Source organism: Branchiostoma floridae, chromosome 8, assembly GCF_000003815.2.
Source record: "Branchiostoma floridae strain S238N-H82 chromosome 8, Bfl_VNyyK, whole genome shotgun sequence".
NCBI classification, from domain to species: Eukaryota; Metazoa; Chordata; class Leptocardii; order Amphioxiformes; family Branchiostomatidae; genus Branchiostoma; species Branchiostoma floridae.
In genome coordinates this window covers 6,833,736-6,856,621 of record NC_049986.1, presented here as the reverse complement: position 1 = coordinate 6,856,621, position 22,886 = coordinate 6,833,736, and the positions used below count along the sequence as shown (strand labels likewise).

At 41.5% G+C, this 22,886-nt stretch overlaps 1 protein-coding gene and 1 long non-coding RNA gene across 10 annotated transcripts in view; both read left to right on the top strand.

Moving 5' to 3' along the window:
• LOC118421651 overlaps positions 1-4,057 on the top strand; it is a 29,397-nt gene extending 25,340 nt beyond the window's left edge. Inside the window, exon 3 of the long non-coding RNA XR_004831855.1 lies at positions 3,978-4,057. This is a non-coding gene — a long non-coding RNA (uncharacterized LOC118421651). The remainder of the gene's footprint in view (positions 1-3,977) is intronic.
• Positions 4,058-4,085: 28 nt separating this feature from the next.
• LOC118421649 (potassium channel subfamily T member 2-like) overlaps positions 4,086-22,886 on the top strand; it is a 151,816-nt gene continuing 133,015 nt past the window's right edge. For 4 of the 9 annotated variants that reach the window (XM_035829085.1, XM_035829077.1, XM_035829075.1 and 1 more), the window contains exons 1-2: positions 4,092-4,956; positions 5,242-5,312. In XM_035829085.1, the coding sequence (XP_035684978.1) occupies positions 5,248-5,312 (65 nt within the window). In that variant the 5' untranslated portion in view covers positions 4,092-4,956; positions 5,242-5,247. Of the gene's footprint in view, positions 4,957-5,241; positions 5,313-22,886 lie in introns of all 9 variants that reach the window. The other 5 variants (XM_035829069.1, XM_035829071.1, XM_035829070.1 and 2 more) reach the window with 3 other exon arrangements.

Below are 22,886 nucleotides of genomic sequence, written 5' to 3'. Positions count from 1 at the left end.
CAACATGCACGGTTGAATGGTCATTGCCACAATGCTGCTGTCAGTCAAGTTCATATCTTATGAAAGGGTTTTAGAAATGCGTTAGGTTTTTGTATGAAGATCTCGTATGGTATCTTTTAGGTCACTCGTTAAAGTGCGTATACATATGTAGTCACGTAGAATTTGATCATATCTGCCTGTTGAGGCCGTTATTCTTTTGGCATCCTGTCGAGGAGTTGGAAAAGGCAGATACTCTGAACACCTCCGTATATACTAGATTTGTCAATCCTTTTCTCCATTTTATCTGCCACTTTGATCCATCAACACCGTCACGGCAATACGAATATTATGTAACACAAGAAGTGACGAGTAAGGTGATATGTCACCGGTGCGGCACTGCGGGGTTCGAAAGATACTCAACGAATTTCAGAGATTAAGAAATAGTTTCTCACGTTTTGTGTATTTTGTCGCCTTCTAAGTCATAATTTTACGTATTACGAAATATCGAGATTAGATTTAAAAAAAATTGTTTCGCAGTGAACGAACCCTCCAGTGCCGCACCGGTGCCCCAAGTGCAGTGAGATACCACCTTAACCTGGACTTAAGACACATCGAGCCCCATGTCTCAGACAATGCAGAAACGTTTGATAAATTGGGTGTGGTCACTGAGGTAAGTTTTCTGCGAGTAGTAACTACATTCACATACCACGCTGTAGGACCTTTGACCACGGAAGTCCTTTGGGGCAACGTTAATTTTAAACTTGCCCTGGCATTGTGAGCACCATACTAATCAAGTAAGCTTTCTGTGGGTAAGACTAACTGGAAGGCAATGTTCCGACATTACCATGTTAATTGGGTAGCCAGTGAAGAGGTCGCTACAGTTAATGGTGCCCGCGCCCAACGATACATTACACAAGGCACATGTATAAAGGTGGTGTGTAGCTGCACTTTGGCCACAGGTGCGGCACTGCGGGGTTCGAAAGATTATTCAACGAATTTCAAAGATAAAGAACGAATTTTCTGACGTTTTGTGTAATTTGTTGTCTTTCAAGTCATACTTTGGCGTATTACGTAATATCTAAATCATAAAAATCGGCGAAAATAACACAACAGTGCCGCAGTGAACGCGCTAGGCAGTGCCGCACCGGTGCCCCAAGTGCAGTGAGATAACACCTTAAAGAAGACTGCCTTGACAAAGCTATTTCTTGTAAGCTTACGCAAGTAGCCACATGCCCTGTTCTACTCCAATATTAGAGTAAAGGCCATGCTTAGTCAGTTGATCTCTTTATGCTAGCTTACGGGTGCTGCTAAAGGTAAAGGTGTTAGGGAGGTCTTGACTTCTTGTCCAAGGATTTATAGACTGTGGTTAGATTTTACATTCTTAAAGCCTTGTCTCAAGGACTTCTGTATGTCCGGAAAGTTTCTGATCCTGAAGTTATTTCACCTCGAGACAATGTCACGTAGACTGGCGTTGGTTCGGAGAAGACGGCTCTCGTCAGGAGAACTTTCCACTGTTGGTTCTGTTTCCACTAGTTTCACTGTAAGTCTATGAATTGATATGCTAAAATAAAGAGGAGGACGATTTAAGTAGTTCAGTAGAAACAAGGGTAAGACGATGTTGATGCGAATGATATGAGGTAATTATCTCCTATTGTTTGAATTACAGGAGCTAATGTTTTGGAGGATGGGCGCCAAATCCCGAGTTCTGAAAATTTCTCTTTTGTGTCACTTACGAGAGGTAGTGGATTGAATTCTAACTGAAACGTCTGACCGTTTCCACATTCATATCCATGGCCAGTTGCTTAACAACTTGCTATTTGGCGTATCATATCACCTGGATGTCTAACCTTCATCTACGTACTTTTTTTTAAAATTCTTGATAACAGTATGTCTCTTGGTGAAAAAGACGGCTTCACTGAATCCCTGAAAATCCTTGTGAACCATTTAGCAAATCCTTTAAGTACATTGCTCGCTTGCTTTTAGGGTAGCTATAGGATATATGCTTCATGTATGAATCTTAATGTAAGGTCAAATCCTATGACAAGGTCTACCCCTAAACAATGTAAGTTAAACAATCTTATATGCCAAATAGCAATCAATTACCCAAGCATGATTTTGGCAATAATATCCAGTTGCTTAAGTACAGGCTATTTGGCTATCGTATTACCTGGATATGTCTAACCTACATCGACATACTTGGTTCCATTCTTGATAATAATATTTCTCTTGGGCAAGATCGTGCGGGTTTTTACTAATTTTTGATAGCAGTTATGTTCCCAGGACAATGTTATCACCATCTTAGGGTTTGGAGTATTCATTCACAATTCATATATTCCGTCTCGTAGGAGAAAATATGATAATCGTCCGATAATTTTTCAATTAGACCTCATAAGAAATGTTGACGAAATAATTGGAAAACGTACGCCTCACTGCCAGCATTGTATCTTTGTCATTATCATACTTCCCATTTAATATAAACATTGATATAGCACATCAATAGCTACAGTAGGCCTACTTATAAGGCACTTTCATTCATAAGGGATTGTGATGCATTGGGAGCACAGTACCTTCAGGGAAATTATATATAGGATAGGATAGACAGTAAACATCTTATTTTGTGTATGTTTCTCTCATCATAAACTTTATACAGCCATTTGATCACAAGTGTCCAAGGCACGTAGCGGAGAGAAACAGGTAAAGGAGTCAAAAGATAAGAGATTTTCCATGAAAACCTGTGTGCTTATAACTATCCGCTGTTGCTTTCAACATTCAATCTTTGATACACATCTAAAACTAATAAAACCATATCGCATTCTTAAGAGAACCCCGACCAACATCAAATATAACATGCATTGTGCCGTTGGGATCTCAAGATAGTAAATGTACATACATTAATATGCACGTCATGATCATTTTGCACAAAGATAGAGCTCCTCAAAAATAACACGTGTCTGCAGTAAGGGGTCAAAGGCACCTGGGAGTTTATACCCCTTGATGACGTAGTCTAGATTATCGTCGTATATGAGTCCCTTCTTCTTCAGTGTGTTATCCACACACACACACACACACACACACACACACACACACACACACAGAGAGAGAGAGAGAGAGAGAGAGAGAGAGAGAGAGAGAGACAGAGACAGAGACAGAGACACACACAAATAAGCTTTATTTGTGTTACTCATGGCCATGCAAACATTTGTCAAACACGGGCACTAGCGCTAACTTCTTTGAAGTTTCAAATTGATCATTACTGCAGCAAATTGGGGAAAGACGTGGGGATGTGCTCATATTAAACGCAATTCAGACATAATGAATAGAACAAGATCACAAAGAGCGCCTCATATGAAAAGTAGATTAGACTAATTTGTGACAATCTGGTTGCTTTGTTATGCGTGGGCGTCGTGTTTGAGTAAATACCTCCCATCAAGTCAGTTTGGTGCCCTAGAGAATTCGTTCTATCTTAGTCTTCTTTTTCTTCTTTCAATTCATGCCGATAGCTAGTAGTTATCTACAACCGTATCCATTTGAAACTAGTCCTTATCTTTATGGTGCAGATATGATTTAAAACTTAACAGCCTCCAGAGATGCCCTCTCCTTCACTAACATGAACCAAACATGTCATGAGTTGTTGGGCTGCACCGAAACAAAGAGACACCCGGGATCGTAAAGTTGTCATGAGGTAGATAACACACACTGACAAAAGTCTTTGTAATGTCAAAATAAAATCGTTTGTACATGTATTATTCTTACCATCCTGACACGTAAAACGTAGGATTTATCATTTGTATTCTGAAGACGAGCCCAATTCATCACAGCAGGTCAAAATGCAAACATTCGAGATAACGAAGTCGCTTTCATTTTATCCATGCAGTATCGGCTCATGCTGTATATATGGCTCTCAGCCATGAAATCATTCATAGAGCCCAGTTCTGTGTGATTTCAAGGATGGATATGGTTTGTTGTGATTTATGAGTTGTTGTGATGTGTTGTTACAGGCAATCTCTGAGTATTTGGATGACAGGAAGTCATCAGGAACTGTTGCTTGACTATTGAGAGCTTTCCCGGCACATCTGGCAATCTCCGAGCGAGTCAGGACAATAGGAAGTCATCAGGGACTGTTGAACAACCATTGGCAGCTTTTCAGTGTCATCTGGCAGTGTACTCACAATCTCTGGGCAACTTTGGACAGCAGAAACGGTTGCCCGATCACTGAAAACTATCAAAAAATATCTGTTTGTGTACTCACAATATCCGAGCGAGTTTGTTTGGACGACCATTGCTCAGCCATCGAGAGCTATCAAGGAACACTTGGCAGTATACTCACAATCTCTCGGCAACTTTGGATAGCCGAAAATGTTTCCTGATCACTAAGAACTCTCAAGATCTGTCTGTGTACTCACCTCACAATATCTGAGCGAATTTGTGTTTGGACGACAGGAACCATTGCTCGGTCATCGAGAGGTATCAAGAAACATTTGTATGTGTACTCCTAATCTCTGAGCTAGCTTGGACGTAGGAAAGGGTTGCCCGATCACTAAGAACTCTCAAAAAACACATGTCTGTGTACTCACCTCACAATTGCTGAGAGAGTTTGTGTTTGGACGACAGGAACCATTGCTCAGTCATCGGGAGGTATCAAGGAACATTTGTCTGTGTTTTCACAATCTCTGAGAGAGTTGGGGAAGCAGAAACCATTGCCTGATTACTAAGAACTCTCAAAAAACACCAGTCTGTGTATTCACCTCACAATATCTGAGCGAGTTTGTGTGTGGACGACAGTAACCATTTCTAGTTCATAGGGAGCTATCAAGAAACATTTGTCTGTGTATTCACAATCTCTGAGCGAGTTTGGACGGCGGAAAGTGTTGCTCGGCCATTGAGAGCTTTCAGGAAACATCTGTTCGTGTACTTGCCATCTCTGAGCGAATTTGGACGGCAGGGACCATTGAGAGATATCCAGGAACACCTTGCTCGGTGAGTACGAGATTACGTATTTAACGTTACACTGGAAATATAACTGTCATAACGCTCAGTACAATATGAGGGTAAGGATAATTCTTTCATGATATACAGTAGACTGGTATAAAAACTAGTGTATTTGTGATTAAACATAATCACTAAATCAATCGCACGTTTTTGCTGGGTTGCTTTACATAACGTTACATGTACCGAGTCTGTCAGCCATTTCTGCGTATGGAACACAGTCTTGTTTGAATGACGATACTGCTAGCCCACCTAAATGTCTTGTTCCTTCAACAGGGAGTGATGTACCAGAACATAAGGCATCAGGCTCACCAGGCCAGGGTCAGGCAAGAACTGGGACTCAAAAGGTGGGTGAGGTGATACCTCTCTATAGTATGAGGCTGAATCTGATATGAACGTACATTAACATACATGGACGCTAGTTCACATGTCATGACATGTCAATCTGACAGGCACTGAAGTCAATGCTCGTGTCACGTGTAAATCCTTTAATGCCAGCGGCGCTGTGCCAATTCTCAAGTGGCGACAGCCCATACATTACAATACTTTGAGTTGGGTTGCAAGTTCACATTGACATCTATGTATGGGCGCAATTCTGAGGTTCCTTTGACAGGTACGGTTGAATGAAATGATCGCCGGTCGTGACACGTGTTTATGCCGTGACAAGCGTTTATGCCTGCGGCTGTCATTATACATGCAAATAGTTCGTCCTTGCTTAACTGTTTACATCGTGTGTCTACATTCATTTGAGAGCACTGCTGAAAGAATTTCGTATATTAGTGTATGAATAACAGCTCAAACATTTGAATACTTGGAGTTTGGCAGCATAAACCTGACCCTAAGGATTTATGCAAAATACGTTACATGGTATTACTATCGGATTTATATACCATAAAGTGTTCGTGTTGCCGAAAGGGTGGTTGGCTTTTTTGCGGGTAGGTCGCGGCCTCCATTAAAAACGAAGGATCAGACTTGCAAATGCAGAATACGCAGAAAGCCTTTCATCGCTAAAAGGGCAACGCATTAGAGATGATTACGAGAAGGTAGGTCGTGGGGCATTATGACCTACATGTACCTACCTAAATATTGTTGTCAAAGTGTTTGCTAAAGGACTGACTGGAAACATTATTGCAAAAAAGTATTTCGTTCGTTCGTTCGTTCGTTCGTTCGTTCGTTCGTTCGTTCGTTCCTTCCTTCCTTCCTTCCTTCCTTCCTTCGTTCCTTCCTTCGTTCCTTCGTTCCTTTGTTCCTTCCTTCCTTCCTTCCTTCCTTCCTTCCTTCCTTCCTTCCTTCCTTCCTTCCTTCCTTCCTTCCTTCCTTCCTTCCTTCCTTCCTTCCTTCCTTCCTTCCTTCCTTCCTTCCTTCCTTCCTTCCTTCCTTCCTTCCTTCCTTCCTTCATTTGGAACAGTGTAGGGCTTAGTGAGGGCAAGTTTTCCTGCTGTTTCAGAAGCAAGATACATTTGATACAGAGAAGGATTGCTCGTCCATTACGGGCTCGAAGCACCTTCTAGAACACGGAACACCCGGAATATTTTTGGTCTATTTCGAAAGATGTGTGCAGCCCCGACCAAACTGCTCTGCCCAGGATTGAACCGGAGTCTCCCAGTTAGGCTTAGGTCCCATTTCCGAACCGGGGCCTGTCCGGGATGTTTACGGAAACGAAAAATAAAGGTGTGTATCAAGGAATATACACAAGTTATGCTCATAACTATTTTTTCACGTTCAAGTGTTTTGTTGCATTTTGAATCATATTTTTCGTTTCTGAAAGCTACCCGGCGGGGCCCAAACCCCGGGTTGGGAAATGGGACCTAAGCCTTACCAACTAATTGAAACCAGGAGCTTAACCATGAGGCAGATACCAGTTGAGCTACAGGGACATCCCTATTGAAAAACATGGGTGCAAAAAAAATCAAACGCCTAATGTGATTCAATAGCACCTACTTTAAAGACATGACCCCTTTCTTCTATCTGTAGCGTGCGTTAACAAATCCGTGTCCCGATATCTATAGCCGATATGAGCTATTTCGATGTTAATGACACATTTTGTGAGCCGTGGCATTTAACCAAGGTTAAAGCGTAACATCGACATCTCTGATTAGTGTCACATCTGCGCCGAAATTTCCATTATTCTTTAAAATACTATGAGAGAGTTCAATGCTTTCTGGTAAACTCACATATTTAGTGTCATATCTGCGCCGACTTTTCCATTTTCGGTAAATACTATGAGAGAGTTCAATGCTTTCTGGTAAACTCACATATTTAGTGTCACATCTGCGCCGACTTTTCCATTCTCGTTCAATACTATGGAAGAGTTCCATGCTTTCTGGTACACTCACATATTTAGTGTCAAATCTGCGCCGACTTTTTCATTTTTCGTTAAAATACTATGAGAGAGTTCAATGCTTTCTGGTACACTCCCATATTTAGTGTCACATCTGCGCCGACTTTGCCATTTTCGGTAAACACTATGGGAGAGAGTTCTTGCTTCCTGGCACACTCTCACGCTGTGCAATTACCACAAACATCTGACAGTAAATGTGAACGACAGTCACTACCCCAGGGTGCCTTTTTAATTTGCTTGCTGTAATGAACTTCAGTTCACAGAGAGATGTGTTCCCTGTAGGCACCCTCTATCAGTATTCCTACGGGCTCACAGGATTTCCCATTGATCACACCATGACTCCACCATTGATTGCCGGCAATGACAGATTTCTGGCTCGGAGGAACTTTATGGATGCTCGATTGGCTTCTGTGCGATCCGAACAAGCGATGTGAACCCTAATGGGAGGCGTCGTTCTATTGGACGAGTAACCTCTACGGTACAGAACAGTCTCTCTGCGTGCCAATCACTTTTACTGTACGTCAAATCTTACGACGTTAACCATAAGTGGTGACGGTACACTGAAGATTAGAGAAACTGAAAAGGAAGCATTTGCGAACAAATATAGAATATTTACCTTCACATGGTCTGGCCTAACAAACAACTGTTCTGCTTATTCTTACTCTAACACATTCACAAATATCCCGTACAGATCTGTCCTGACACTTACTACATTATGCAAATACTACTTTACCATTAGTAATTGTAGTAGTAAAGTAGCTGTAACCATTGTGACAGCCGTTAAGGTCAGCTCAGGTCATTGAACCTTATTTGGTTGGAACGAAAGAAGAAGAGGATCAAACGGAGAAAAACAACGTGTTCCCCTTCCTTTAATTGAAACATAAATATTTCCGTGAAGTGAAGCATTAATATTTGCCCGCGCCAGGTCACACGGAATGTTTTTTTTTTATTAAAAACAACAACAACAATGGTACATTTGTCAACCACTAAGACTAGTGTTTGTACAGTCGAGTACTATTGCACATGGAGGGATAACATATACTGGTGTGTCTGGACGAATAACATGTGTAACTTAACATGCAGTACATGGGCAGTGAAACAGTCAGGAAAGACAAAAACATGTAGTACATTTGTCAAAACACACGGAATGGTTACAGAGCTGGGTTAAACGCTCCAATCTCCCAGCTCTGATGTGATTGCTAATGACAGCATTTATTCGCCAGGCAAACACGATATTCCAGGAAGAATTCAGGTCAAGCCAATCACTGATTTTAAAAGATCGTGGAGCAATTCTGAGCACGTTCAGTTTGAAGCAGTGTGGTTTAGATTTAGAAATCATCGCGCTTTATAAAGCTAAGGGCACAACCCGCCGTACGCGCAAATACGTGCTGTCTACGTGCCAAAACGTGGGCAATCATTTGGCATCCGTAAGTGTTGAGTACCGCCTCCGTACGAACTTGTAACCCCGACGGATTTTGCAGCACGCAGACACGCCGTAGAACCTGACGTGCAGGCAAAACTTTGTGACATACACCCTCCCTGCTCTTGCCAGTCGTTCCCCACGTTTTCAGAAATACGTGGCGGCCGTGGCCTCCCAAACCGTACGTAAGACGGGTTGCGCTCTTAGCTTAAAATGCTACCCGTATATGCACGACCAGGGAAGGTTATAAAAGTTTCATACTGTTGCAAGTTTAAACTTTAGGCCGAAACTGACTTCCAAGCACATTTGACCCTTTGCTGACGTCACATTTCCGGTCTGGATGTGTGACATAGACCTGGGGGTCATTTCCACTTGATAAGGATCAGGGGACTGATCGAAAACTTGTTGATAAGCGCTTGTTTTGTGTACGGATATACATTTTTGTAAAGTTGAAATTGCAACATAATGTTGATTACCGTCACAGATGAACTTTCATTCAAAGTTTCATACTGATAACGTTACATATTCTAGAAAAGCGTTGAGTTATATCCACTTGTACATCAACACTTTTTTACCAACAGTGGTTGCCATAGTCAGCGAAAAGATACATGTATTTTGAGGGAAACATACATTGAAGACAAAAACTTGTCCATAATGTTAACCGCATATGAGGTTTCATTTTTGTTCGTCATCACATGTTTCGAATGTGTGCTTCATATTCTGTATTCCTTGCATCTGCTATGCTGTTTAAGATTCAACCAACGTGTGAAGAGAGCAAAAATTACGTATATTGCCACGGTTTAAACAAGCTTCCATGTGTCTCCAATCAACACCACGTCTTACTTACATCAGAAGCTATATTCCACAAAACATATATGTTATAAAGAATGCACCATAGTGTGTCCAGAACAAAAGATACAAGCAACGGAAGTTCTGCTGCAGTTCTAAGGTCACACACCAGGTAGACCAAAGTCAATCTCGGCCTTTGTCTTCCCAACACCTGCTCACATACCAAATATCATCGTAATCCATCCAGGGATTCTTGAGTTATGCTGACTACAAATATCCAGAAACACAGACAGGCAGACAGACAGACAGACAGACAGACAGACAGACCCAAAATATATTTCCATTTTCATAGAGATAAGAATAATTCATTAGTACGCTATGACATTCTAGCAGCAAAATCACCATGCCAAGGTGAGTTATTTTATCAAGATGCCATTTATCCCCAAATGAAGACAGTCCAGAGGGTAAAATCAATCTGTGACGAAAACTATTTGCTGAGTAGTTGCTATGTGTGAATCGATACAAACTTGAGAAAATACCAATCGAATGGTCACTTGCTCTCCCTAGCGATCTAGATCAAACAAGCAGGCAATTTTCTCGAAATCATAACGTGCGCTTTCATCTTTTATAACTGTTTGAGGGAACGATGATTTTTTCTTGATATAATTTTCAATCAATAGAAAGCTAGATGAAATGGTTTACCTTCAATACGCAAATTTCATAAAGTACATTTATGCATATAGATATGTATCACATTCAATTCGTTATCAAATGATGCCAAACTTATTTTGATTATGTTACCTAATCGAAATCCTCATGAGCACGTGTACATATTTACGTATTTATGAAACCACGATCATAACGATTCTCGATCATAATCAGTGATTCTTTTGAGCTCCGTACAGTTGGCATTGTTATCAGAAACCAATCTTTGCCTCTACAGAAGCTATAATGTTCATAGAACTTAAACATCATTTGCTACTACATTTATTTTATAATATCCATCATCAATAACGTAGATATGATCAAAAATTTTACCCTAAGTACCTGAAGTGTCGATATAAACGACGACGTATTCGCTTGAGAAGCATATCCCCAACCTAATACTGACTCAATGGTCCCTGAGATGATGTTACCAGCCCGCTATTAACTTCTGTCGATCTCTGTCTCCATATGATGCAGCTTTTAAAGTGGGGTCATCGTCCGTTCGTTCAACCTTTGTTTTAGTGCCTTGTTAAACATATAGCAGCATTTTACAGTGCTGTTTAGTAGCATATTGCCTACTTCGTCAATTAATAATGGTATTACTTTAGTATAGTTGTCCTGGTATGGATCAGTCAAATTGAGTACTACTCCCGCGGGCCTCCAGTAAGTACAATGACTTAAAAGCCACCCATAAAGAGTTACAGATCCTCTTAAATCCGTTAATACACGAGTAGAGATATCTTACGGTAAATGCGCTCCATAGGCTAAATTCCACTATATTACAGTCATATTTCCTTGCCCATAGGTTAATTTTTGGGGGGCTTTTGTGGTCCGCGCCAACTTTCATGTCGCATAACGTCAGAACGTCAGAATGACGAACGCAACAGCCTTCAAATTTTGTGACATGTCCTGACATTGACTTAGCAACAATTTCACAACGTTTGGAAAATTCTACATCCGTATTTCCATGGCAACCGTTTGCTGACAGGAATTTTTGACGAAAATTGCTCATTTCAGTCCAGCAATATATGTCCACTCTCTCGGTCTTCCCTAATCCAATCGCTGTGAGCACGTGACTTTCTGTGCGCGTGACGTCATCAATGGGTCAAATCTCGTCGGAAAGTCGATATCGTGGGAAGTCGATAGCGAATTCATGTCAATGTGAGGATGTGTTTTCAATGTATTACTAGTATCACTGAACAACAGAATTGTTTCAAACCACGGACTTACAACACAGCAAATAAAAATTTCCCTTTTATCGTGAATACAAACAATTTAGAGTAAAGCTGCAAATGGCCAGTATTCTAACAAAGAGTGAATAAAGATGGTTCTTGGAGCTGTACTTTGGCAGCCATTTTACACGTAAGCTCTCATTATTTATTACTCCGCCATACACCGAGAATTCCTTCACGGTTGATCTTCGAACATTCGCTCCTGGCAGCTAGCCATATAAAAGGCCAAGGGAAAAAGTGTTGTGTTTCAAGTTACCAGATCTGGGCCTTCACAGTGAAACCGAATCATGCCAAAAACATTCGGGACAGCCACAAGAATAGGCAGAAATATCTGGAATATGCAGTGAGAATTTCTAGAGTACATTACAAATTCCCAGGAATATACAAATAATTTTTTTTCGGACGGCATCCCCGCTTATTCCAATTCTCGTGCCGAACCCCAAAGCCTTTTTTTGGTCGACCGCTGCAAGTTTTCGACCACCACCTTTTACCTCCCCAATCATAGTCAGGTGACCATGTTTACACCTGGGTGGAGTGAGGAAAGTCGTGGAAAGTGCCTTTCTCAAGGACATAGCGTCTAGCGATCTCGTGCTGCTAGCCTAAACTATAGGGCTTATTCACGTGACGTCATCACCCCTGCCATCCGCGCGCGGCCATCTTAATGTACCAACACTGTAGCGAAGTTTCTCCCAGTCCGAAGGTCTCTAAGCTTCCGAGAAAAGTGATATCATTTGCCCTATTTGATTAGCATGCAAAGAGCCTCCAACCCCACGTCCTATTTTCACTACCAAATGGATGGAAATGAACCATCTTTGGTTAGTGAGGGAAAGTTTGATCCAGTCTAGGGACTCCACAAAATAACCGTAATAATAAACACATTCTCCTACGCAGAGACATCTAACGGCGATAGCAAAACCGCCTCTTGTCTGTACTCTGCTATCTCAACCGTCACCATCAGTTCCTGTGGGCGTCGCCACAAACCAGCTGTCAGCCAATCAGAGAATAGTTTCAGTTTTCGAAAGGGATCTCGCAAAGTCCGCGGGTGGGTAAGCACATTGATATTTATGAGCGTAATGGTCAGGAACTGATGGTGTAGGTTGAGATAGCAGAGTACAGACAAGAGGCGGCTTTACTCTGCGTAGGAGAATACATAAACACAGCATTGATTTACTCAGGCCTATCGGGCACTTACTGAGCTTTAGCAGAGATTTATAACCACAGTACATCGCTCCCGGGGAGGATTTACCATCATTTCCTCGCGCCGTAGAGCACACGAACAGCCGGACAGTTTTATGGTCTTTTGAATCCCCTTCCCGTGCGTTCATCTGTGCAGAAAGATAGCTACACGTTCCTGTATCTGTCAATGTCCTCCTGTGATAGACAAATAAGTGTGAGGAACTGACCGTTTACCTTTTCAGTTTGACATTTAAAACGAAAATGCATCAGTTGAATATCACTGTCTGTAATCTAGTATACACTTTGGAGTAGACCACAAATGTCATTCAAAGAATTAGAGGCTTTAGGTCCTACAATTTATAGATGCTTCCCATCTTCAACGTTAACTGAAGGCAGTTTGTTATTATTTTATAGTCACACCTTAAGGCTACAATGTAGGTAAACGGACCTAACGAATTAAAGTAGCTCCTACGGGGAACATTGCCCGGTAGTGTGCAGGTGTCTGCATCTTGCAGATAGCAGAAAGAAACTCTGACAATCGCTCTCCGAGCACAGGATGGAGCTTGGCATTCTCCACAGCAGAGTAGAGCCTTCGGCCATATATTAGTCCTTAGGTTCGACTCTGCTGCATCAGTCGGAGTTTTACACTTCGGGGACGTGTTGGCTATGAATAAACTAAACTTAGCAGTTGGAGGATATCATAAGATTCCCCGTGACCAGAGATTTTGTTAATTCTGCCCCAACTAAGGTTGAAGATGAGCGTTATTTTTTCATGGATTGTTCACGATATAACTACAAATGTATAAACGCTCAAAGCTGTTCATATTTTTTTCCAACTGCTCAAAGGAATTTTGATACTTTCTGCTCGCTAGATAAATTCAACTACATCCTAGGAGGAGATAACCCTTACAGTGTACAAATTGGTAAATATATCAAAGAATGTTTAGACCTTAGAACCAATATTGTATAAATTATACGCTGGGCTCATCATGTTGATATATTGATAGTTATTCATAGAGATTCATGTCAGTAGTTCATCGTATACATATATTGTTTGTTCATATATATAAATTTAGTTGCAGTAGACATTACGAAAGTTGCGGTACTTTGGTTGTGTCAATAAAGATCCTAATGATAATGAGCTTTCCTTTTTGGCAAAAGTCAGTCAACTTAACCGGGAGATTACATTTAGGCAATTCTGTGATTGGCCGATAGCTAATTAGTGGCCACGCCCTCAAAAGTATTAAAAAGGGCCGCCTGATATAGTACAGTCGAAACTAAAGACTAAAACACGCGTATTCGGCTCTGCGAAGGAGAGTAGAGCTTCACACAGAGAAGTTATGGGGCATTGAACAAAACTCCGTAAAGCCACGAATACGTTTGACAGTACATTCTTGAAATGCTACGGAAACGGAAAATGGCTATAATGAATACTTGGAAACACACCTACACATATAGCCTTGGAGGGTCTAAAATTTCGGGAGTCTAAAATGACAATACTGTGCAAACCCACACTCAGATTATGCACGCTGAAGACAGACAGCACAGAGAATTGTAGGTCCTCTGAAACATCAAGAACATTGCGAGAACTAAAAAGAGAGATTGTCAGATGCAAGGCGCAGTGGTGAGAACTGATGAAAGACTGATTGCAACAGCATAACCGGTAGATGGTGATACTGTGCAAACCTACACTCAGAGCACGCTGAAGAAGACAGACAGCACAGAGAATTGTAGGTCCTTTGAAATATCAAGAACATTGCTAGAACTAATGAGAGAGATTGTCAGATGCAATACGCAGCAATACGAACTGATGAAAGACTGATCGCAACAGCATGACCAGTAGACGGTGATGAAACGTTACCAAGAGACGTGAATCCACTACTTCAAAAGTTGCAGAACTCTATAGCGCGCTTATCACTACAAACCGATCCCTCACGACACAAGAATGACCAGACGTAACGGATCTAATTTCCGGAACTCCAACGGATTGACAACGGGGAAGCCAGACGCGACATCGTGAGGCCAAGAAATAAAATCTTGTGTTTCCTGTTTCAGTCCTGAAAAAATTAGAGTCGGTAGGTAGGGGTTATCCTTTATTCTTGTAATTTTTTTTAGGTTGGCCAAAAGTCTAGTGATACATATTACAATACAGTTGAACAAAGTAAACTGAAATACATGACGACACTTATCTTTCATTGTCAAACTTCAATCTTGTGCATGATAGATACATTTATCCTTCATTAGATAGGACAGGCAGTGTTTTTACTTCAATAGGAAGCAGGCTGAATAAAAAATTCTTACCGGAAACTATGTGACCCATCCCCAAAAAGTCTAAGGACGGCAGGGTTTTTTTTTCTAGGGTAGGTAGGGAAACAGGAAACACAACATTTTTTTCCTTGGCCTGACTTATGTTACAGAAGTATTTAAGCCGACAGCCGTAAGCGGAGAGGAGGAGCCGTCCGTGGAGTGGCGCCATGACGAGTTAGGGAGACGTCAAGCTTGGATGACTCTCATGTATTCTTGGCGACACCTCACTCGACGGGAATTAATCTTCTGAAGAAGACAGATTGAGCGCAAACAGCGTCCCGAACTTTCGCTTCTCTGTCTCTCTCTCACATTAAAGAGAAAGATTGAAAGCACAACAAGACAAGTCAGGATGTATTTGGTGTTTGGGGCAAATTACACTTACCGACTTGTTTAGGGGCTATAAATCTTTTCCCTTTTCGGAAGTCCAATGCAGAAGCGAAGCAATACAAACGAGCCGAGTTGGTAAAGTCCGAGTCGTCCAACACCCAACAATGATACATAATGAATATTCGTATTTTTGTCAATTCCTTATGAAGTGACATCAAGAAAATCCTAATTTTCTGTATTGAGATTAAGTAAAGCAATAGAGGTATATATTGAAAAAAGCACAATTTCGTTCATTCCTTCGTTCAAACCCTTGTAGACCTCATTTGCACATATGTAGCACGTTTCCTGGCTGTTTCGGGTAACAGTATTTTTTACAGGGAGACGTTGTTTTCTCTTCCCCTTTAATATGCTCTAGCCTCTAGGCACCTCCTTGAGCATGGGACTCCTTTTTCGGTCCCTTTTGAAAGACGGTTACAGCCCCAACCGGGATGCCCTATCCAGGATTGAACCAGAAGGTGCCGCTGCTACCAACTTAGCCACGGGGACATACCTACATTATCAAAAAAATATGAGGGCTAAAATACCAATTAAAATATATTTCTAATAGTTACGAAACACTAATTAGAGTGTTTTCAAACGTCTCTTGTCTGGCTGAAAACAGCATAAATGTGTTGTTTATTCTGTTTCTATCAAGAAAGAAAATGGAAAACATGGCTTAAGAAATGTACTTTGAATGAATGTTCCGTGTAGAAATGGACTCATCCTTTGTGGCGCCGTCTGTGAATTCCATGTATTCCTCACCATCACAGTTTCTGCTCCAAAAGAAGTGAAAAATTTGCTCCAGGCAAAACGCATTTATTACAACAACAGGGAAGCCACTCGGGGAAGGACGTTGAGACTGTACATAGCACCATAGCTCATACCGGTAATACCCACCATTACGCTGTGTTTATTGGTTTTCAGACGCCCAGTCAAGGCGTGAAAGCATTGCAAAATTGACTTTTCTGCTTCCCTTAGGAGGACACCCAGGTGATAATTTGAGGCCTGAGCATACGACCCTGAGGTCACCCGTGAAACAATGTCACCTTGGTGAAGCACAGATAATAATGTCACACCGCGAGAGCTCTTAAAACCTAGATTATCCAACAAAAACCGCCTCTTTTGAAGCCAGCTCAAGGCTCTCACGAACCATCTATCCTCACAGCCTCAACTTTTTTTATATTTAAATGGATGCAGAAAGAAGGAGACGTTAAAAGCATGGAGGAACTTGAGTGGACGTTCATAATTGCAGTATTCCGTGACAAGAGAGGTTGAGAACGTGCTTGACATGATGTCGATAATGTCGGTTCGGCGTGCTAAAGGGCGATCTCTTGGTGTATTATTAGAACGCGTAGGAAGAGCTTTTAGGTTATGAAACGCACAACAGTATCTGATATCCGCGATAATACTTTGAAGTACAGCTTTGCGACCTTAAAAGTGCGGGATAAGCACCGGAAAGTGCGCGCATGCGAAGATAAGAAGCTTTACAGCACCCATAAAATCTCTGCGATCTACACTAACACTCAGACTAAGCCCATTTCAAATTATAGTGTCATTCTCAGTTCTACTTTTCTTATATAACCCATGCACTGTACGTCAAATAGGCATGGTTGGGTTATATAAGTACGAACACTACTGTAACAGCTACTTTTGTATAGCCGAATTCACGGATACTTATTTAACTCTTGTCATTGATTTTAAACTGGAGGACGCGCAACTTTTAAACCCACAAAGAAATAGACTTAGAAGATTACATAATTTTTTCATAAGGGTTTTATCATTTTTTCCTGAGCTACAGCTGCGGACACTACAATAATACAAACGCTTACAGCATTGATTGTGTATCTGTAACAGACAACTCAGATTCAGCACCAAGGACAGGTGAGTACCGTAAAGTACTACTGTAACGTTAAGCGCACAACCTGCCGTACGTGCAAATACGTGCTGTGTACGTGCCAAAACGTGGGCAATCTTTTGGGATCCGTAAGTGGTAAGTACCGCCTCCGTACGAACTCGTGTAGGGAATCCAACGGAATTTGGAGCACTTTACGTGAAGGCAAAACTTTGTGTGCCATCGGCTGCGGATTCGCCCCTCTTACGTGCCAGTACGGGCGACGCGCCTGCCCTGTACAGCCTGAACGTTTTCAGAAATACGTGGTGGACGTGACCTCCCCCCCAAAATGTGGGGACAAATTGCACGTACGGCGGGTTGTGCCCTTAGCTAAACAGTATCCTAAGCCTTGTTTGTTGCGTGTATTCGTTCTTTTATATCTTTTGTCGTGAAGCTGTGCTGCAAATAAGATGAAAAATATGACATATGTCTGCAACTAAAATGTAGATACCGTACCGTACGTACGTAATATAGAAGTGGTATATATGGACAGAATCGCTTGCCCACAGCAAATAGTCCGTACCTACTTTACAGCTTGTCCTTAGTCAAACATAAGTCACAATGCAACAAATGGTAATTAAATCTCTACCAAGGGACCCATCCAGTTCTATCTTTATGGCGCCTTAGCGATGTATCTTACCATACATAATTGTGATGTATGGTAAGATTTGCCCGTATAGGCTCATATATTCTGTTGAGGGACAACGTGGTTTATGGTTTTCAGCCACTTTCTGGAACTTCTGTCTTAAGTTTCCACTCATTTTATGGGACACTCCAGTTAGGTTTTTACAATATAACGGTTTATCTTTACGACAAATTGACTCTGCTGTAGGCAGTGATGCAAACAGAAAATTATGCAGGGTTTTACGATTTCGAAAGAATGATTTGAACAACCTAACGTCTGGCTGATCATCTAATTGGATCTTGATAGGAAATATCGATTTCAACCTAGATAGCCAAATAGAGTCTTGCGTTGTGTGTTGTACATTTATGTAGAAGATATGTCAAAAAGCAGTTACTCAAGCAATATGATATGAGCTTGGAACCTTCAGATTTTAACTATTTTTCACCAGTGACATTTAAGTGATCTGGAAGAATCTTTTTTATACCCTAGCTATAAATGAAAAAAAAAAAATTAAGACAATTTTGGATGTCCAATAGGAAACAAGGTAAGACAAAGTCAGGGTAAAGACGGTTTTGTAACCATATTCAGTTGCTTCCGTAACTGGTTTTTGGCATTACCTGGATGCCCAACATCCACTTACGTGTGTATAAGATATCCCTATAGATTGATTTAAAGGCGCCCGCAATTTCAGTATAAATGTCGACTACATTGTTATGTAATATTCCGCTATCTGAGATTTCATTGTAAACGGATAAACAATATATTTAGGATAGTTATTTGTGCATTTTCCCACAAAGGCAATGTCAAATGAAAGTTTATTCCAATAATACATGTGCACATTTCTGTACCATCAAAAGCCATCACGTTTAGGCCACATCAGCGTTCCATTGAAAGTTCAGTTTGACACGGCTAATGTACATTTTACATGTGACAGGCGTCGTTTATGACCCATTACCTTATCTCGCCATTATCTACCCATCTCCTGGCATCAGGTCATAAAATCTCTTACTGTAATGTAGTCCAGCGTTTATGAGTGAACTTCGCTTTTTACTGGTGCAATTTTGTGGATATTTACACCTTGGTACTACGTAACCGTACCAGGAAGGGTGTAGTAATCTCCAAGCAGATGTTGGGTGGAAATAAAGTTGGCTAACGTGCCGATCGCGGGATTTCGTACTGTAATGCTGTCAGAAAACAGCCCAGTCATACATCTGCTTGGAGATTTATTTACAACGAGGTCATTGATCTCTTGTTGGTTGATTGATTGGCCATTGAAAGGGTGGTTGCCGATGTTATTTATTGTCGGTCCTTATTCTTTGCTCATCAGAATTTTATATGGCCTTGGTCATTTCTTTATCATTGAGTGTGGACTTAAGTGGATCCTAGATATTAACGGACCAAGGTAAGTTGAGTGATTAATTTGCGTGAGTTTGTAAAAGACACGAATGTTGATGTCCCAAGTGTGATGTCCGAGCGGTTGTTTCTACATAGAAAGCAAACAATAAGGTTATCACAGCGTTTGTGTGTGTGTATGTGTGTTTGGTGTATGTATGTGTGTGTGTGCGTGTGCATGGTGTGTATGTGTATGTGCATGTGTATGTGTTTTCTCTGTGTGTCTGTGAGTCTGTGAGTCTGTCTGTCTGTCTGTCTGTCTGTCTGTCTGTCTCTCTCTCTCTCTCTCTCTCTCTCTCTCTCTCTCTCTGTGTGTTCGTGTGCGTGTCTGTGTTTATGGCTATTAGTCACCAGGATAACTCAATCATTGAATTGGTTTTATATTTGATGTGTTGCTAGGCTCTGATAAGAATAGTAAGCGATTTGAAAAATAGTTTTTGGGCCCCCTAGTGCCTTTCAATGGTACTGCAGCGGAACTTCCGGTTTAGATACAACATTGAAGTATCATTTGCTTGCCGCAGGCTACGGATCGTGTCAACAATTAAAGACTTAATGACACCATCTCACATCTAAACCCATCAGCGGCAGTGGTCAATAGTTACCGTAATTTTCTCTTAATTGCTTTTTGTGCTATCGCATCTCACGACCTGTTCAGCTCATACAGACAGAATCAAGAGGACGTGATAACATGTCGTAATTTTGTTCTGATGGTAGCGGCGTGGTCGTGATACCTAGTGTTTTAATCAGCGTAAGGTGATGATAACATCTATGGCAATAATAGAGCTTGTGGGCTCGTCCAGAGCAATGGGGTAGTTCAAAAGTTTTTTTTTTAAATATCTTTTTTATTCAGTAGTACGAACCAACACAACACAACATAACAAAATAAAACAAAGGGACATCAACTTGTCCCAAACCGTAACTCATAACAGAAATAAACTGAGATATTGATGCAGGAATAGATTTTGTTTGCACAGCATTTCTACATGCTGTTGTTTTGGTGAAAGAACGACACCAAATGAAAACAACCACACAGCTTCACAATCCATAGTTGTCTGAGTCGCACACCATTGTACAAAGTTATCCCAAACAGCCGCAGCAGTGACAGCTGTGAACAGCTGACAACAATGTATGTACTTGTTTATTACAACACTGGCGATGGCCAATGAAAATACACTAGCAAGCCAGAGTCTACCACCTGTTTAGGGATTCCTCTACCGTGACGGCTGTTCTACATTAGACAACACATAACTCGCCCTATCTGCTTGGAGATAAGCTGATTACCAAACGCCGAAACCACATTGCTTGTTCCACAGTACTGAAAATACTAGGGGTGATTTCTGAAATTATAACATCGATTATAACAACAGCTACCGCGAAGAAAGAACGTACATCATCGGGAAACTGAGTACAGACGACGTGCCAAACCACATACGGATGCGGCAAATGGAACATAGAGATATAGGAGCGAACAATCATTAACATAGACCGTGTACAATACTCTGTCCGCGAAAGTTACTCTCCAGTCACAGAGTAACAATAACCTAAGATTTCAACTTGTCCGTTGAGATCGCCTGGCTATCGTTCACGATCATCGAAATCCCAAACCTTCCAAAAACACTAGTGGGAGTCAAATACTCCACCAAACATATTTCTTTGTCATTCTTTTGAGTATCGTCCATGCACAAGTTTTCTCATACCGAATTAGGTCCAGGTTGACCTGGACCTGAACCGGACCTGAATCTCAATTTTCAGTACCGGTACCTACTCCTGGCACAGATACTAGCTACATCGAATCATGTCATTTTCCGTCTGCATCACGTGCCTTTTTTTTCTCTGCACAAGCGATTCTACAAGATCAGTCACAAAGATAGCACGATCAGCAGTATCATCACCGAATTATAACGTTAACGTTACATAAGGAAACATTGAAAATTGAATTTACAATGCACTTCGCCCTTATACGTCTCTAGTTATACAGCAGTAACCAAACGGGATAAACTTTATGGAGCATTGACGTAACCCTGGGACTAGATCACTGACAGTCGGATATTGATTTTGCACTTCTAAGCCTTTCAAAGCCTGGCCTTTTCACATGTACACCCGACAAACGAACTGAGAGGTGTTGATGTATCATATGTATCCGCTGTGGCGTCATTCTCAGACGATTCTGAGCGGCTTTAGCATCTCCCGCAGACGACACGATTCGGTTCTGGCGGGAATATCATCAATCTGCAATCCATCCCACCCCCCTCTACTGAAATCCGACAAACGAACTGAGAGGTGTTGATGTATCATATGTGTCCGCTGTGATGTCATTCTCAGACGATTCTGAGCGGCTTTAGCATCTCCCGCAGACGACACGATTCGGTTCTGGCGGGAATATCATCAATCTGCAATCCATCCCACCCCCCTCTACTGAAATCCGACAAACGAACTGAAAGGTGTTGATGTATCATATGTATCCGCTGTGATGTCATTCTCAGACGATTCTGAGCGGCTTTAGCATCTCCCGCAGACGGCACGACTAGGTTTTGGCGGGAAAATCATCAATCTGCCCCCCCCCCCTTCAATCCGACAAACTAACTGAGAGGTGTTGATGTATCATGTGTGTTCGCGTTGATGTTATTCTCAGACGATTCTGATCGACTTAAGTATCTCCCACAGACGACACGACTCGGTTTTGGCGGGAAAATCATCAATCTGGTTCCCCCTCTACTGAAATCCGACCTCTTTGTTATTGAAAATGGCACTCTAAGATTTTAGACCGGAAGTTTTAGAATCATGTCTGTAATTGTAGTTGTAGTGATGGAAATTGGAACTGCCGGTTTGATTTTTTGCATGCTCAAACGATGATGTATCTAAATTGTTCACGACTTCATGCCACTCAAAGCTGCATATCTTTCTTTCCGCTTGCGCGAACGAATCTAACACATGCCATCATATTCAATTACATGCACATGCAAGGAGAAGATTACCCTTACTGTGTACAAGAAGATAAATATATCAAGACTTTGGGCCTTAGAACAAGTAGTAAACTATAACTTCAATCCAACAAGATGATTTATCTATTTAATTGTACGTTTAGTTCATTTGTACCCACTTGGTTGTATGTATAGTTGTTGAACACGTTAATTATGAAAGTCACGAAACTTTTGTCGTGTCAAGTCAGATTGTTACATTGTTCAAAGGTAGACCTTGCCATAGGATATTGACCTTACACTCAAATTCACACATGGAATGTACCCTACCCTAAAAGCAAACGAGCAAGTGGCTTAACGGATTTTCTAAATGGTTCGCAAGGATTTGCAGGGATTCAATGAAGCCTATTTTACGTATCTCCCTAAGGCCACTGCATCCTGTACTATATATCATTCGAAGTGTAACAAGTTTTCTCATGCACAGATCATAGAGTCGGGGTAGTCACGACTTCAAATATCAACACATATTCGCACGCACCGACATCTACAAACACTCTTTTTTCCCACGCACAATTCCCGAGTGGAATGCCCTGCCTGGCACGGTTGTAAGCGCTCCCAACGTTGAGCACTTCCGTGCCAGGCAGGCGGCCTGCCCGCCCTAACCCGGGAGCCTCAGCTCCCCCCCTACTTTTGCCCCTCGCGGGGTCATTTGGGGGTATATATGCAGATGCAGATAGAGTCCATTCCGAGTCACCGAGA